The sequence below is a fragment of the Neolamprologus multifasciatus genome, chromosome 4 (assembly GCF_963576455.1).
Source record: "Neolamprologus multifasciatus chromosome 4, fNeoMul1.2, whole genome shotgun sequence".
NCBI classification, from domain to species: domain Eukaryota; kingdom Metazoa; phylum Chordata; class Actinopteri; order Cichliformes; family Cichlidae; genus Neolamprologus; species Neolamprologus multifasciatus.
In genome coordinates, this window is record NC_140442.1 from 8370887 (window position 1) to 8389177 (window position 18291).

The 18291-nt window shown below is 39.0% G+C and overlaps 1 protein-coding gene across 3 annotated transcripts in view; it reads right to left on the reverse strand.

Moving 5' to 3' along the window:
• Positions 1–18291, reverse strand: part of znf385c (zinc finger protein 385C) — a 138872-nt gene that overhangs the window by 82969 nt on the left and 37612 nt on the right. For all 3 annotated transcript variants that reach the window (XM_085158399.1, XM_085158401.1, XM_085158398.1), the window contains exon 2: positions 7686–8015. In XM_085158399.1, the coding sequence (XP_085014525.1) occupies positions 7686–8013 (328 nt within the window). In that variant the 5' untranslated portion in view covers positions 8014–8015. The remainder of the gene's footprint in view (positions 1–7685; positions 8016–18291) is intronic.

Here is an 18291-nt window from a genome sequence, read left to right on the forward strand (position 1 = left end):
ATTTGTTTTGTTTTGTTACAGACAATACTCTCTGGAGAGGTTTTAATGTTTGCTTGAACTGTGAAATGACATTAGCTGAAGCAAGTGCTTCCTGGAATTAGACACAGAAACAACCCAGCAGCAACATCAACCATGTACAAGGATCAGAGTAGACACTGCGGTCACTACATAAACACCACACACCAACAACGTCTGTGCATGTATGTCCAAAGGCATGTATAAAGAGAGTGAAGTAATTTTAGTCTGTTGAGGGGGGGGAAAAAATAGCGAAATTGCAAGGCAGCGCAAAAATAAAATGCAGATGTGCAAATGCATTCATGCAGAAAATCCTTGCCTTTAATCCAATTCCTCACGCTTTTTAAAAACAGAGCCGGAGAGATAGAGTCAGACAGAGACCGCGATGAAGAGTCTAACCATGAAAAGGAGGCTCACACTAACACAAACATAAACTAACACACACACACACACACACACTGCAAAAATGTTCACATATCAAAGCAAATAAGATAAGGACAACTAGAAAAAAAAAACCCTCACACACACACACACACACACACACAGGCAAACGCACACACAAATGCTAATTCTATCATGCGTGGTTTCTGTCTCATGGAGGATGTATCCGTAGGACACATTCATGCTGCCTCACAATGCTAAGGAAGATTAACAGAAAACACGAACAACCACACACAGCCGAACATCGTGTTGTCAGAATGATTTTCGGATCCACAAGCTTTGCTGGGTCACATCAGGACAGGGTGCTGTCCACAGTCCTGATCCCCCCCTCTGGACCCTTCTAACAGGATTTCATCATTTGCTCTGGAAAAAGAGGGGGGTCTGCAAGTAAATGAGGGAGTACAAGGAAGTATGTGTGTGTGCATGCGCGTGAGGCATTTACGTTTGGGGGCGGGGTAAGTTTTAATTGACTGACTCCTTACATTGATGCATGTCCTTGGCCGAAATTAATACCAATACTAATTACAGCATAAAGGATTAAGGACCTTTCTCCCTCTAAGGACTGGTTGATCTGAGGCCTCCCTACTTAGCAGTAGAGGAGAAACAAAGTAGAAATTTGCTTCAAACATGCATGCACACATGGTTATGCATGCTAACATACACACATGCAACAAAACATTGAAGTTAAAAAACACATTACATGCATCACTGAGGCCTGTAATAAAATAGATCATACGCAGTGATGGTTGTCAGCAGCAAACAAACACTATTCCAGTTTAAGCAGTAATTAAAGCTGCAAACCTGACATCTGGATTGATGGTAGTCACTAATCAAGCCAGTCATTTCACCGATATTTAATAATTAGACTACTGCATTGGACGTTAAAACCCATATTAAAATACTATTAACCAAACCCCGAAAAGATAAAAGTCATAATTCTATATTGTTTTCATGCCAGTCATCCCAGCAGTCAAAGACCCAATGGGCTTATAACTGGTTCCGCAGTAACTTCAGATTGTGGGAGAATTATGAAGATTTGCAATAGCTTTTGTTTGGCCTTTACAAAACATTCAACTTCATTTGTTTTTATTGACTTCACACTTAGATTGGCCTTGTAGAAACAGCAGAACTTGCTATTAAATTTAAATGGAAGCGTAAAGCTCGTTTGGACTACTAATGTTGTGTTGACCAGATTATGTTTTGTTGCAACTTTAATTTCTGCAACATGATATGCTGTCTGAGCCTTTATTGTCAAAGCGTTGAGGCGTATAACAGGGAATTTTTTGCAATAGCAAATTCATAAGCAAACAAAGAATACAGTTATAGACTTGCAAAGGAAGGGATGTAGGAAAAGTTAGAGGTCATAATGATATTTTTAACAGGTTATTGTCAACAAGCTTCTTTCTACACATATATGCACTCAATACAGGTTCATAGCAAGCATATGATATGGATCAAGCAGAGGTAAAACTCCTACACATCTGCACCTTAAATATTTAACGTGATTTGATGTAAAGAATATGTGTTACATTTGCTAGCTGGACTTTTGTCTTGTACTTTTACTTTTAAAAAAGATTTGGCTTACGTGACAATCTGGCTAAATTTTCTTGAAATGATGAAACAAGCTTCACCTTTCTTGACATAGAAATGCAGCCTTAGTTGTAGTAGTAGTAATATTTTCCATACATGCATCAATATGTGTAAAATATGTATCCACCAAGAGTACTTTTGACTAAAAAGCTTTCTGTGGCATTGAAATATTGCAAGCATTGTAGCTGTTTTTCTCTATAGACAGAATGAAATATAGCCAGCATTAGGAGTCATAAAAGAGCCGTGACATCTTAAAAAATATTGAGTTTAAAAAGTTCACTTCTTGTTGAGCTGTTTGCTTTATTTCATCTTCAGTAAAGTAATTCTTCAATCTCAAAACAAACACATGAGTATTTGCTATGAATTTTTAATATCATTATGGAACATTACCATAAAAATGAACACTAAAGCACATAAATTTGCACCTGAACTCCCATTGTCACCCAAACATCTGGACTATTTCTCTTCATTCAGCCCTGCCAGCAAGCTTCTCTACATATTATTGGCCATGATAACAGAGAGGACTCTCTTAATCACTGGCACATTCATCTTTCAGTATGACTAGCTGCCCCACATGTCCAGCATCCATGCCAGAGAAAGGGAGAGGAAGAAGAAAGAGGTACGAGGGGAGACAGGAAAGAGAAAAAAAGAGAGCTTGGACTCATGTCAGCTCAGTGAAGCATGGAGGGAGGGAAATACACGCCGACATGGAGAAGATTCGCTGCGAGTAACACACAGACAAAGACACACACACTTACATACACTCATATTTAAATATTATATTCTTTATCTATGCAATAAACCTATAAACATCTACACCAAACACAGATACTGATACTGTACATATGCAGACTGACAGAATCAGGAGCGTCAAAGCCTCTTTTTTTATATTTCCACACTCTGAGTTACAGACTGTGTAACATTTAAGAAATCTAAAAATATCTGAACCAGATGAGGAGGATGTGCACATACATACACAGACACACAGAAAGGCAGCATAGCTGTGCCGGAGCTGAGGACGCAGCAGAGCTGGCTGCCTCGGGGAGTCAGCAGAAGGTGAGCAGAGATAAGGCTGCGTGATTGTGACTGCATGTCAGAGAGAATCTGCACACCACAAGAATTCAGCGTGCCGTTCGACTAATACACACAACACCTAAAACAACACATAAACACACAGCCACAGAAGTCACAACCTATATGTGTGTGTGTATGAATCACATGCACCAGCGTACCAAAACTGGGAATTTAAAGTAAACAACACGTAGCTTCTTGTGTGTACGATAAAGTGTTGGGTACATACTACTGTAGAATTTATCAGGTGTGCTCGATGCTTGCTGGACGGCTGTCTCTAACCTTAAAAAGCTGGTGGCATCACAGGCCAAATGATCAAACACTTTGCATTACAGCATGTCTTATGATAAAAGTTGCACTTCAGTGCACAGCAAAGACCTAAGCTGACAGCTGACATGTGACTTGCAGTCTGTTGTTCATGTAAGGGAGAATTTATCCCCTTTTAATAAAATAGATCCAAACTAAAGACCCACATTTATCTGTAAAGTAACTGTCAAAAAAGTTTTCGTTTATTTTATTCCACACATTTGTACATTGATGAACTGTTGTTATTAGTGCAAGCGCAACATCTGCTCTGTTTTCTGACTCTTGGTTGATTATTTCAAAATGTGTTAAATTATTTTGATATGTGAGTCCAGGCTCCAGGTATGCTGGTTTAGAGCCTAGACAGAGCCGTGCTGTTCTTATGCATGCGGAAAAGACGTAGTTTGGATAGCACCATATGTTGCCCCCCGACACCTTCTCCATACAATCACTGATTCTGCCTTGGAAAATGTGTGCTGATAATAAGACAGAAGATCACACTTTTCTAAAGCCCAGAGGACAAAAACAAGTTTGTAATATGGCTTTTTATAGCTTGCTATTTAAAACAATTAGTCCTGAGATGGCAAACTTTTACGAACAAAAATTAAAGTATGATTTTGCACCTATCCCAACTTTTTTTTATATTTCCTGCAAGCTTTTTAGCCGTTTAGGGCAATTAAGTGCTGCTTTGTGTAAATATATTTTAGAGCTTCAAAAAACAACACATGACTACAAATTAGCTTCAGTCTCCAGACGTATTTGCAGCAACTTGGAACTGACTCATACGCAGTATTCATGAAGAACTATTTTACATTAAACTGGATACAATTTTAAACATGTTTTGAAAAAGTCCCTGAAGAATATTATGTGATTGCTGAATTATGGTGTGGTTACTTGAACTGCAGTTCAATATCTCTGGAAGCGTATGAGTCATTTATCTTTTACAAGGACTTCTACATGAAGCTCTGAAGACTCAGGGCTACTGGTTAGCCAGCATAAGTCTTTGCGATAGAGTGTGATTAATTAGCAAAAAAAAAAATAAAGAACAGTGAAATATTTTCTGGGTTTAAAAGATTTTACTTTTCACATTAGTTACAAAAAAAGAGAAAATGTGTAATTATTCAAGTCACCTTGCATATTAACTGCGTACTTTCCAATTTCTTAAACCGATTAAAAAATAAAGTGCAGAAATAATCAGAGGTAATAAAATAGCCTCAAATAATGTCAGACTATTCCCAAATTAAAGTTTCTTCCCCTCTGTAGAAAAGTAATACCAAAATTATGTACGCTTTTTTGATCAGACAGTTTAGGATGGCACATGGGCACTTAGCCCATGTGCCATCCTAAACACATTAGCAGCTGAGTGCTTGGTTCAGCTCTCAGCTGGCTGGACCTTTGCTGCATATTATTCCCCTGCACTCATTTCCTGTCTCTCTACTGCCTTAAAAAAGAAAACAATTACGTTAAATGTTGTTTTAAGAAGCTACTTTATCATTAAATACTGAAATATACAGATTGTTTTCTAAAAGATAAAGGATCATTAATTTGGGGGAACCCACTGTCATATTGGATTTTTTTGCTATGATTGCTATGATTTAATGTTGATTACTTTTACTTATTATTTCAACTTACGCACATTTTATTTTGCAAGGGTTCCAGTGTAGCACTAATGGTGTTGGGCAAGTTACTTTGAAAAAGTAATTAATTATAGTTACTAGTTACTTCTTCAAAAAAATTAGTAACTGAGTTACAAGATTCTAAAAGTAATTAATTACTTGAAAAGTAACTATTGTGTTACTTTAAAAAACAAAAGTTTAACCCTCTGGGGTCCAGCTTATAATTGGCCATTTTTAACTACTTTTGATTTTCCCTCCACATTTCACCTTTAAAAACTATTTACTTTGCCTTGTTTGGTATCATCCTTTTCAGCACAACCTCACGTGTCTGAATTTACAGTTACATTGTCATTTTGACATACTGTACTAACACAATTGATCTAAAATCAGGCAAAAAACATAAAATCCGATTAGAAAAGGTTATATTTTTTACTGTAACAGCCACAAACATGTTTATTGAATCATATTTCAGAACTTTAAATGCAAATATAAATTGTCAATTTTAAATCCTATGCACAAAAATAGACGCTATGACACTTTGGTCTATTGGTGGAGCAGTGTCTCTCTTCTGAGAATATCTGCAATTTGCATACAGCCCCTCAGCTGTCTTGGAGATTAAACTGTTTAACACCCCTTGAGTCATTTCAGGGTTTGACATTTAACCTGTTAAAGAGCTCTCATCGGATAAGGTTACTCTTCCTCCTCAGAAAAATGTAACCGTAATCATATCTTAATTTTGCAAATGCTGATTTGTGTGACAAAATCACACCTGCTCAAATGCAAACACATCTAAACACATCATCTATTGCACCTGTTTGAGGACAGTGACAGACTTCCAGCACAGAAACCAGCTTTGCTCAAGTATAATCACAACGTTCTCCCTGTTTGCAACATGAATACAAATGTGACTTCTGTCTCATATGATTAACATGTTGCTACATGTAAACCACCTAAAGGATGTGCCAGTCTGTGTTTGAACCGGGTTTCAAAACTTTGTTAAACTCATAGTACTAAGAAAAGGTTTTGAGTCACCCCTCTGTTCTTTACATTTTGCTTCCAAGTGGTCTTATAAAGTTTTTCTTTCGACATTGGCGGCTTTTTCAGTACTTTTAACTCTACTCGTTTGGCCCCTTAGACCTATTATTCTAGCATAAAAAGGGCACCTAATTCAAGGGATTCGTCAGACATAATAGCCAACTTAGCAAAGTCACACTTTTGATTTAGATCTATAGGCACTTTGTTCCTAGCAACCTTTTGCAAAAATACATAATTTGTTCTCGTTTGTTTAGACTGAATCTATGAAAAATGCCAAAGATAACACAGTTTGACTAAGATAAAATTGTAATTTTGCACTAACAAGGTGATTTGCAAAGAGAGTCTAAAACCTTCCATATCTTGGCATGGTGAACAGTGTATCCTTAAGGAATTTGAGTAAACTGGACATGTGAAGGGTTAAAAAACTATCTATAGCTGATAAAACAGTATCTGAAAGTCCTTTCCTTAAAAAAAGTTAAGTAAAAATCAGCTGACAGAAGATCCGAGAGATGCACTTGGCCCTTTAGTTGATTCATCTACTGTTTGCTGAAGTCTGATCAGAAACAGCCTCAGTGTAAGTGTGTCTGTCAAGAAGTCATTCTTAAGGAAAGGACACTGGGAGAAAAGCCTGAGGTATGCCAAATTACACAAGAGCATCTGCAACCATCTGCACAGTAGAGGCTCTGTCATAATGCGGGGCTTCATTTCAGCGAATGATGATGGGGATCTTGTCAAAAGTAAATATGAATCTAATTTCATCCCATGGATCCTGGAGAACTATTCCTGGAGACTACTTAAAGAAATTAAAAGAAACCTTTCCCAAGAGAGTTCGGCTTGTATTGAAGAATAAAGGTACTCATACCAAATATTGATGTTCAAGTCTGTAAGCATTGTACCAACTCTTTTTTTCCACATTAATACTGCATTTCCATTCTTATTTCCATGTTTTTAATAAATAAATAAACCTATTTCCTATTTTCCTGGCAAATTATAAAGACACGAAGGTGACAGACTTTTGCACAATGCCCTGTGTATTTTCTTTTTATTGAGATAAATGAGTCTGCATACATGTTTTGGTCGCATGTACATCTTTTGCCGAGGCTGGAGACAGAGCAAAGAAGCGAATGAAAGTGTGAACACGTCAAATTTAACTGAGAGACTGATTTCCCTGCAGCAGAGCTCTAAACAAGACTGTGACTAGAATGAAAAAATGTCCAACTTCACTCCAGCCGTCTCACTTCCAGGAACACAACCATCAAACACAACCAGCACTTAATTAGCTTCTTGTTTTCTAACTTCACTCAGCTCTGCTCTACTTGTATGCTACTGTGTCCGTGCGTGTGTTTGTGTCTTCAGCCCAAGGCTGTGTCTGAACACATTTCACCAAATAGAATCCAATTTGTTTAACTTCTATTCAACACAAGTACAGAGGAATGGCACGAGGAACTTGTGACAGTGTGCTGTGAACGGTGTGTGGGATTCTGTTACGCTGCATGACCCTTGTGCTAGACACTGTTATAAAAATCCAGTTAAAGACTTTATCCACTTTTCTGCGTGTATATCTTATTTTGCAACTTTAAACAAACGGTCAGTCAAGCAGCGCTTAAGACCTACCTGCGTTGTTTGGTATCTTGCCATTGCTGACTTGCTTGAGTCTCTTTTGGTGGGATTTGCCATTGTAGTGAATCTGGGCCTGTGCAGCTGAATTCAGTTGTATGTTGCACACATCGCACAATGTGTAGCTTCGTTGCTTCCTCTCCCTTTTTGGTCTGCAGAGCGTAGAATGCAAGTCGCCCCCTGGTGATTGCTCATCTGGTCGTACGCCCTCATCCTGTATGCTGCAGGAAAGCTCGCTGTCCATTTGCACTACCAGCTCAGCGCTGCCCGTCCTTTTGTCCAGCTCGATTGTTGGCAGCAACGACGGGCTGAACGGACGTTTCATACCTGTGGTAGAAGAAAAGGGCAAGATGGAGAAGATGTTTAATACAAACTGGAAGAAAGTACCCTTAGAGGCTAGCAATTACATACACACAAAACCCAAGGAAACATTGGATCCTCCTTTTCTTTCTGAGGAAGGCTAGAGAAGATGTGTAAAACATTATGGAATAATTTATCACAGTCTGGTCTGGCCTGGCCCGTCCAGCAAGGAAAACCCTCTTAAAACCTGATAGCTGCAGAGGACAACTGCAAAAATACCCTTGATTCCTAAAGTGTCGAGGAGTGTGTGGAATCTAATACCACGTGCAACTCATTGACTGTCAGCACCCTCTGAACAGTGACACTTGTATAAAAACAAAAAACATTTATGAAGAGCCCAAAAAGATGATTCTGTTCATCTGGTTGGTTATTTGGACATTTATGAAGAGATTAGGAAAGTGTGAAAAGAAATGCTGGGCACAAGTGCAAGCATGATCACACTGTCAGCTGTTGTTCATATGGTGGTGGTCCGGGGTGCAATGAAGTACCACTTGGGGGAGACAGAGTGCTGCAGTGTGACTCTCAGAGGAACAGTAAGGCTCCTATGTCAAGCTATTTCAGTTAGGATGACTCCATGGCAGAGTGCTATCTGTCCCCCCCTGCAAGCCAAAATGCTGCAGTGGAAACCATGCAGGATCTTCAAGTAACTGTGCATGGAACAAACAGGTGCATAGAACAACTGCATATAGGGGGAAAAAACTATAAACTATACAACCTGCAGTATTTCTTCAACATCAGCAGCTTTAGGAAATATAGAAGCATATGGGATATTAAACACTTTATTTACCAGAACTATGTACAAATGGATAAAGAGACTTCTGTAAATGTGTCTGCTGAAGATAAGCAGGCCAAAAATATTGAAAGAGACAATTAAGATTCTCCAAAGAAAGCCGTTGAAAAGAAGAACTATTTGTTTCATATGCATTCACTCCACATAAATAAATGAAAAGGTAGCTCTACGGCAGCTCTGTGAAGGATTGAGCCATCACCACTGTAAAATGTCCCTGAAACACCCAGCTGTGCATTTCTGCTGCTGGCTTTTTTTGCCTCCGCCTCAAGTTATTTATGTAAACAACCAAACTGCTCAGACACATGCACCAAACACACATACGCAGAGAGTAAAGCGGAACCTATGACGCATACGTACATAGAAGCATTAAGAGAAAATGCTCACACAGGGACACACAAATGTGAGCAAACACACACACACACACACACACACACACACACACACAGTACTCAAAAACACATTAGAGCAAGCAGACTCCATGAAAGCTGCTATTCACATTGCCAATCTGGGAGCACTCAAGAGGCTCCATCAGATGTTTTCTCAAAAGCTTTGAGCAATGCTGCTCTCTGGCACTGAATGAAAAAAAATCTCTGTAGTCCTTCCTTAACCACGCAACCTTCTCACTCCTGCCAGACAACTCAACTAGCCACCCCAAATTAGCAAGGTTGTAAAAACAAGAACCTTAGTGAAGACATGCAGAACACATAGAGAGCATATTGCACCCTTGCAAAAGATACTTCCTTACAGACCATTAAAGAATCCTAACATTCATATATACATTTATTTTTTTCAGCCGGACGATTGTCTAGTCTGCAAAGGTAGATTGTGACCTTATGCAGACCATGCTTTCAGATCATGCAGGCATGACTGTTACCATAGAGACCAGTGTAGCACAGATGTTAAAAATTATTTTTATTTTGATGTGAATAAAGTTAACTTTAGAGCCTCAGTGGAAATGTATGTAGCATGACACATAAAAATGGCCAAGCTCACAGAAGGAATGTATTTCTACCTGCTACACTATCTACATTTTGAACATGAGTCATCTGGTTATACAGCTATGAAAAAAAACTTTATATAGGGATTTGACACACTTAAGACTGATGTACGTAAGACAGTTTTTTTATTTAGAAATATTTGAAATTCTCTGTGTATGTTATAAAAGTGAGATTTTCATTTAACTGTGTAAATTTGATCTTACACAGATTTTCACAGCTAATTCAGTCAGCTTTGTTGTGTTATTAAAATAGAAGAAGAAACCCGGAATCTCTAGGCTGCATGCTCTTAAGCTTTTCAAAAGCGCATCTATATTTGGAAAAACAGGGCTGCAGATAGTCTCGTGCTTTTAAGTACATACAGGGTTGATCAAGGAATTCACTTCTAATAACACTCCCCGGTGTCCCTTACTTCTCTGTCAATGTTATGATACAGGACAATGGACAGAACCAGCTACTTTTATGAACAGCAGCTTGAATGCACCTGCTGCATAGAGAATCACCAGGACCAAAAGGTTTCTCCAGCTTTCAACAGTGAGTATGTGAGTCTGTTTGTACTGAATATCCTGCAGTGACTTTAAAGACACTTCCAGCTCAAGGTAGAAGTCGTGTGAGACAAGAGTCCATGCCGTGTCCACACAGAGATCTGTAGGCTGACACAGGACAGGAGATTGTCAGGGGGTAACCCTGGGGAAATGAGGGAGGGCAGGAGGCTCTGCCAACCTTGCCATGTCCGCCGTTTCCGCTGTCTGATGCACCCCCACGCTGCACAGCCTCCTCCCTCGGCACATTGGAAACATCAATCACTGCTACGATCTTGCTGAAAGACTGAGGCTCACCCAGCATAGCAGCTCAGCAATAAAAACTCTATTTATGATCTTACGTCCGCTGCTCGCTGATCCTGAAATACTGTTGCAGTTTCCCCAGCTTAAACCAGCCCTAACCACTGGCCCACCTCAGATAGCTCCCCCACCCATCCTCTGTGGCCACAGTTGGCATGGGGGCATCAGTTCTTCCTGGTTCAGGCAGAAACTGGCTTCCAGATGGACCGGTGCAAACACTGCATGGCAGTTAGCAGCTCCTAAATCACCCTGATGAGAGGGGAATACTGACAACAAGTGAAGCCAATTGGAAGCAGAGATTTGCATGCAAGTTACATGTTCCACATCCAGTTCAAACTGCCATGAGACAGACATGCATGTGTACAGGCATGGCTATACACAAACCACGCATGTGTACAGTTGCACACACAAACACAAACATATGCTGACCTCAGATTTTTTTTTAATAAAGGGCAGCAATTCATCAAACGTGCAGAAATTGCAAACTAAACACAAGCATTTAAAATTGATAAAATATATATTGAATCTGCTGTCAAAACCACATGGACTCATCTTAGCAACGCAACAAACACAACTGAAAAAAAAAAGAAAATAATCTAATCAAGCTAACAAGCATTAAAGCAGCTCGAACACACACATATGTGGAGATGTTGTGCATTCACTGGGTACGAGGAGATTAAAAAATAAAAGGAAATGAAGTAGAAGAAAAAGACTCCTGTCTAAATAATTGGATACAAAATATCAATAGCCCAGGTTTCTTGCACAAAGCAATCCTGACAGCAAGGACTGTAAGCAAAATGACTGCAGAAGGGGATAATCTATTTCCCTGTCTGATGCATTTCAGATGGGGAAGGATCAAAATCCTCCTGACAATCAACTAAAGCACAGAGCATTTACTATAGAGGTCAGTGGTGCCAGGGAGGCAGAAAGAAACACATGGAAAGAGTGAGGAGAGATTGATAAAGACAGAACAAAGTCTCTTGTATAATTGGCGTCATCAAAGTATCATTACTGTCATGATGACTGTATTGTCATTACTGCAACTACAGAACGGGCCTAAGGTCCATGTCTTTGTGCCCAGCACATCAATGTTGATTATGTAAAGTCCAGGCTGCGGTCCTCTAATGAGTGTAATTATACAGGAATCAGTGCAGTGCTTACTGAGAAAGAAACCTCAACTGTTGTATGGCTAGTTCAGTAGTCGAAAGCTAGGACAGAGTGTTTGCAGTCCCTATCACCCCAAACCCAAGCCCGAGAGTAAATAAAGAGCAGTGGCACATGAATTGATGTGTTTTCTCTAATCTCTGTTTGCAGCAGTTCTTTGGGAGCGCACAGGGAGGGCTTTTGTTCACTCTGTTTGTGTGTGTGTGTGTTTGTTTGGCAATGAATGTGTGTTTGTTTGCAAAAAAGAAAGAAAAAACAGGGGGGATTTATTATATTATATGTATAATTATTTATACAGCATCACACTGATCCCATCAGTGAGGGGATCAGTTACACCTCAAAAGAGAACTTGGACAGGACAAAAGGTTGATTTCTTATTAAAACCTACAAGGTTTACATGCGGTTACATGAGGTTAACAGCATTAAAGATATTTATATTATAAGATATCCAAAATGACAAGCTAAGACATCATGTCTGTCATAGCCTTTGTGAAAGATATGGGATATGGTAACAGTTTACAAGCTTTCTTGTGATGTATCTCCACCGAGCAGAACTTTATAAAGACCAATTATCATGTTTACTTCTTGTCATTTGAACCGTCTTGTAAATTAAACCGCTTGTACATTTGCTTGCTTTTAAAGGTTTTTGAAAGCAGACCATTTCTATTGCGGTGTACACCCTACTGCAACAATCCGGTGAGCCTCTGTGCTCAAGCGCTTGTCAACAGTATGAAAAACAAAAAAAAACAATTTCCTGTAGGCGGCTGGTGGGAGAGAGATAAGCAAAGTGAGAAAACCCAAAGTTTCAAATTTGCATTCATGTGTTACAAATGACACAAGTCTGTGTCCGGTCTAAGGAGCTGGTTGTTTCATTAAAACTAAGGATCTGCATAACACTAGTTATTTCAGTCTTGTTTTATGAGACTTAAGCAAATATCCTAATACACATCTTGCCAAATTAGGATTTCCTTTTCGTTGTGTTACCTCATCTACTTCACAACATTTCCATGTACTCTTTGGTAACCACCGAAGTACCTCTTTTTTGTAGCATAAACAGAAGTTTCAAACAGTAATATGCAAACTTTATAGCAACCCACAAAAACTGGAGTTTCCTTTTTTTTTTTTTATCTCTTATTCTGTTTTACTTTACACAGTTTTATCTTTCAAACAGTCCCTCAATCTTTGTCTTAACTTTTCTCTTTCTGCATCTCAAAGACACATCCCCCAGGAAGCAGCTATAAATATGTGCCGGATGGTTTCAAGTTATGTGAAATACACATTCTCATCCTTGTTTGTTGAATCAGACTGTGTTCAAGCTTACAGGAACATGAGCAAAATTAATATTTATGTTTTTGGATGTACATTGATGGATGACTTTCGCATTGTTTTAGGATGAAAGAAAAAGTCAGTTTTCTCTTTTCGTGCTTTGGGGGGATTTTATAGCAACATGTTAAAAAGCCTATATGAGCGGGACATCCTATATGGATTGTTCCCCCCTTTCGTTAAATTATGCGCGCCGAATAAGCCAGATGCATTAAGTCACAGTGGAAATAAACATGAATTGTGTGCACTATTAAAAAAAAAAGAAAACTATACAATGGAGAGGGTAATTCTACAGCTTTTCCTAACAGAGCTCAAGTGGAATTTAATCCTTTCATTGAGATTTCACTCAGAAATGTTAGTACTTCAAAACGGTGCTCGAGAGAGGAACGTAGAAAAGGTGGAATGAATGGAGCCGTAAAGATGAGCATGTAGGAGTTATTTAGTTCCACGTCGATCAAAGGATGAGAAGAAACATCTGCTCACCAGTTTGTAGCTGTATGCACATTACTGTTTTGAAAACTATTAAAGTTCAATAAAGGATGCAACTTGGTATTTTTGGTTTGTGCAGCTATAAAACATCAGATACTCATCTGTTACAACCCTGACAAATAAAGATTTTACATTGTACGATTGTTCACTTGCTTCTTTTTCCACTGAGTTTTGCCTTGTATTTATTACCTCGCAAGAACAAGTACTGTGCCTTGTGCTTTTCAGCTCTTATTATTCAATGACACAGTTCCCTTCCAGAGTTGGTGTCATGCACCTGGTCAAGCATAGCAGGTGAAACTGATGCCAAACACCAGCTTTTACAGTTTTCAAAAGGCACACAACCACCGTGCTGAATACGCTGACTCCATCTAGTGTGGCCCATTTATTTCTCGACCACAAAAAAACAGAGCAGTCCAGTTTTTACACTACTGTTCAAACATCCGTCTGCCTCAAGTGTTCCAAAGTTAGCCGATGCAGGAAAACAGGCTCATATTCGCCTTATTCACATTTGACCACAAACTCAGCTGGGGAACTGCCCAGCAGGAGTAAACACAGACACTGGGAAAGTTTCCATACAACACTAGATATACTTAGACATGGACAAACCCAGACTCAGCCACAGTTACAACATATGCACACACTTACACACACACTGCTCAATCAACCAGATGCACAAATCCACAGAAATGCAGATGGGGAGACACAAACTTAACTCTCCAGGAGTCCAGATTTAAGATGTGACTTTGTTCACCTCCTATCTAAGAGGTGATTGTTTTACAATCTGCTTTGGCTCGTGTCATCAACCTCTTGTCAGTTTGTGTCTGTGTGCTTCAGCAAACATCTAACACAATCTGTAAGAGCTAAACAACACAATCCCCTGACAGTTATGAGCCGTTGTGAAAGCAACAGCAATGTTTGGGAGAGGCACTGCTGAAGTCATTTCCAGCCAGGAATAAATCTAATTAATTTCTTAATGGCTAGTCATCTTCATCCCACAGGGCATCTGTTGGCTGAGGTGTGACACAAAACGCTGGCGGTTTGTGAGCCATGCCTGTGGTGTTTGGCGTATCTGCAGAGGTATTCTGATGACCAGATTTAAAAATAACATCAAGGACATTTGCCACCGCTGGCTTGAACATGCATGACTGAGAGAATCACTCAGATTTATTAGTACTGACTTGTGGTGGCTTCCCCTTCACTCACTTTCACTGCATATCATGCCAGAAAAAGCAGTCCACCCTCTAAAAAGGAAAATTTTGACTGTCCTTTTTTTACTCATTCTAACTAATAATTACAAAAATGTACAACCATCTGCTTTACCAGCAATTCACAACCAGCAAGATGCAGATAATGCTGTGTGCTCTGACAGATGTCTGGGGAAATGGATTTATTCAGATCTGACAGGCCACAGATTTTGCAGAGAGAGTGTATGGATTTTTGCTTTCAGATAAGAAACTCTAATCCTGCAAGTAAGGATGATGTGCCCTGCATGACTTTCTCAAGACACTAATGCAATTATCAGCTAATATGTTCCCATACTTAAATGCCAAACTCTCGTATTTTCAAAGAAAAACATGCAATTCCCCAGATAGTTTACAGAGAGTTTTTCACATAGAGAGGGAAGCAGGGAAGCATTTCTAGCCCAGATAGCATGACTGATGGATGGGAGGAAAAAGACTGCCTTTAGGACATAGGAGAGAAGGAAGAAGGGTGCAAGTTGGGCACAGGTGCAGTTCATCACTCTACTGCATGCAGCTGAAATTAAGTACAGCCCTTTTAGAAACTTCCTTTTTGTGCCTGCACATTCCTGCACCCACAAAAACAAATACCCAAACACACAGTCCTCCATCTGTGTAAACTTGTTATTCCACTAATATATTTTTAAAGTGGGTAGATGATTGTAAGCTCTTTTAAAAAAAGTGAATCAGAAGGCAGTTGTGGCTAGGGTTGGCCTCTGATCTGTTTCTCTTTAAGAGCGAAAGAAACTATGTGGAGCAGACGTTCTCTCACAGTGTTATGTATAATTAAGGAATCCATGGTATTTTGACCACACAGTTTTTAGACAAGAATGACCTGAACAGATTCAGACTTAGCTGGCAGAGAAAGAGGAAGGCTGTTACAGGCTCCTGTTGGCAACGTATTAAAGGGATCATGTTCATCTTTTGCTGCAGCTCCACACAAGCGTTCATCTGTCATCAAGTTTAAACACATTTTTATAAAGGTGTAAAAAAGGTGCTGAACCCTGAAATATTATTTGAATTACGCTGGTTGAACACGTTTTGATTATTTTGATGTTATGTAACCACAAACGAACCATTTTAACAACCACAAAGAGTTGTTAAAATGTAAACTTCTTCTCCTTTACCTGAACAAGACGTTCCTATCTAATTTATGTTTGTAGATATTAATAGGGAAAACATAATCAATCCAGCTAAGTACAGGCGTGGTGGCTGTTTAAAAACTAAGTGATGCTTTGATTTAAGCTCATGAATCAAACTTATGATAAAACAAAAGGTGTTTTGTGTTTAAATCCAAATATTTCTCATATGAATGTAGCATTGCGACTGTTAATCATGAAGGTGTGTTATTAATTATTAAAAATTAGGACATTTACCTTAATTTACTCATAACAGATTAAGGTTAATAATCCAAACCATATAATATGTAACTGAAAAAACAGGTGATTTTGACACAATGCTTTCTATAAATTTCATTTTTCTTCATTATCAATTGTCATGAGAATCTCTACATGTTACCTTTAGTGGCCACACCTACAGCATATACAAACATCATGCATCAAACCTGCCAACCTGTTTCCCCAGCGAGCAGCGTACAGTTGTAACCGGAGTCTCATCCCTCCGCAGCCACTTTTCCACTGTAGAAATGCTTTCAAAATTAGAAAGTAATAAACAAAATAAGCAAACAACAAGAAGAACTAGATTTTAAACTGCTGGATTAAAACCGTCTCATATTCCTCTCTATTTTTTTTTTATTACTGCCTCTTTTTGCTGATAGCTTTTAGGGAGGAAGCCCGTGGTGTATTGTTTACAAGCATTCCTAATGAGCCGCTTCTTCTCATTGGTGTGATGCGGGGCTGGCTGATGGTAGTTGTAATTACTGAGAGGATTTGATTGCATTAGCCTCATCCCTACCTGTTGTTAATGACATTAGTTCTGTAGGAGGACATTCATTAGAAGCAAGAGAGCTGAGTTAGGTTTCCTCACATGTAGGGAGAAACACTGACAAAACTGCCTTCTCTGATGTAAACAAATCTAATTTAGTGATGCGTTTGACTATTTTATGCTTTTAAACGTTATATAGGAAACAGGTATTTGTTCCGATGCAGAATCCACCCTAAGAAATAACAGAAGTTCTGTTATTTCAAATCAGGTGGACCACATAAAACTAAACATTTCCACTTTTCCACATATGTCTGAATGGACACATACAGACACATCAGTGCAACAGGAAGCGGTTTCTGAAGATAGAAGAATTGCAAAGGTGTCCTGATAAAGGGAGATAAAGGCCACTGCTACTTCAGTTTGACATGCTGTTTCAGCATGTGGTAAGTCAGACTGATTCAGCTGCACATGTCTATATGTGTGTGTGTGTGTGTGTGTGTGTGTGTGTGTGGTGGTATTCAAGACTATCCAACTGTATTATCCAGGGATCAGCTATGGTGTTGATGCTGGCGTGCAAGTTGTCCTTGCCAATGAGCTACTCCTGCATCCATCCATCACTGTGGCACTCACAGGATTACATACCTAGAACTAAGAGCACTTGTTATTTATGTTGCCATGTTATTCAAGGGGACACATAAAGACAGAGATTATTAGAGGCGATACATACAGTACAGAAGGGCAAGGAGACTGGTAGCAGATGGTTTGATGCCCGTAGAACACTAACTTTAACTTTTAGTAGCCAGAATTGTCACAAATTCTGAAGAATGCATGGAAAATTTTGGAAAACTCACCTTTGCTAAGGCTGAAATTAGTTAAGTCAATTCTTTTTTCACAAGATCAGGATTATTTCTCTTAATATTTGTTATTTACATTTAATATACATCGATGAATGTATGATGAAAAATGAACTATGACATCTACATAGTCCTGTAAATGATATATTTAAAGTTGATTCGCTACTCCTAAACAATAGATGTCCTGGAATAAAAGGAATAAAAGAAGTCAGAATAGGAAACAAAGCAATTGTGGTTGGTTTACAGTTTTCTACAAAGTTTTCTTCTGGTTCAATAATATCCCTCCATACAGATTTTTATGCCCCATGCATGTAGAAACCAAACCTCTCATACACATGCCTCTAGCTTGGCAGTGTACCAGGTTACAGAGATGGGAGCTGGATGATGTGAAAACAACACCAAAGTGCAACAATAATGAGCATAATCTGCCTGTAGTTTGGTCCAAGTCTAAACTTTTTCATTTTCATTCACTGTCATCCATAATTTTTGGAGTAATCCTGCAAACAAACAAGCGAAACAGACAAACCAATAACCAGGTTATATTATTATAGATGTGTTGGAGCAAATGTTTCTTTATAGTAGACACCTCTTAAATGCAAGGTCACGTCTAGCAGCCTCGCTGTGTTCACCCGCTAACCACCACTATCTGCGTACTGTTTGGTGC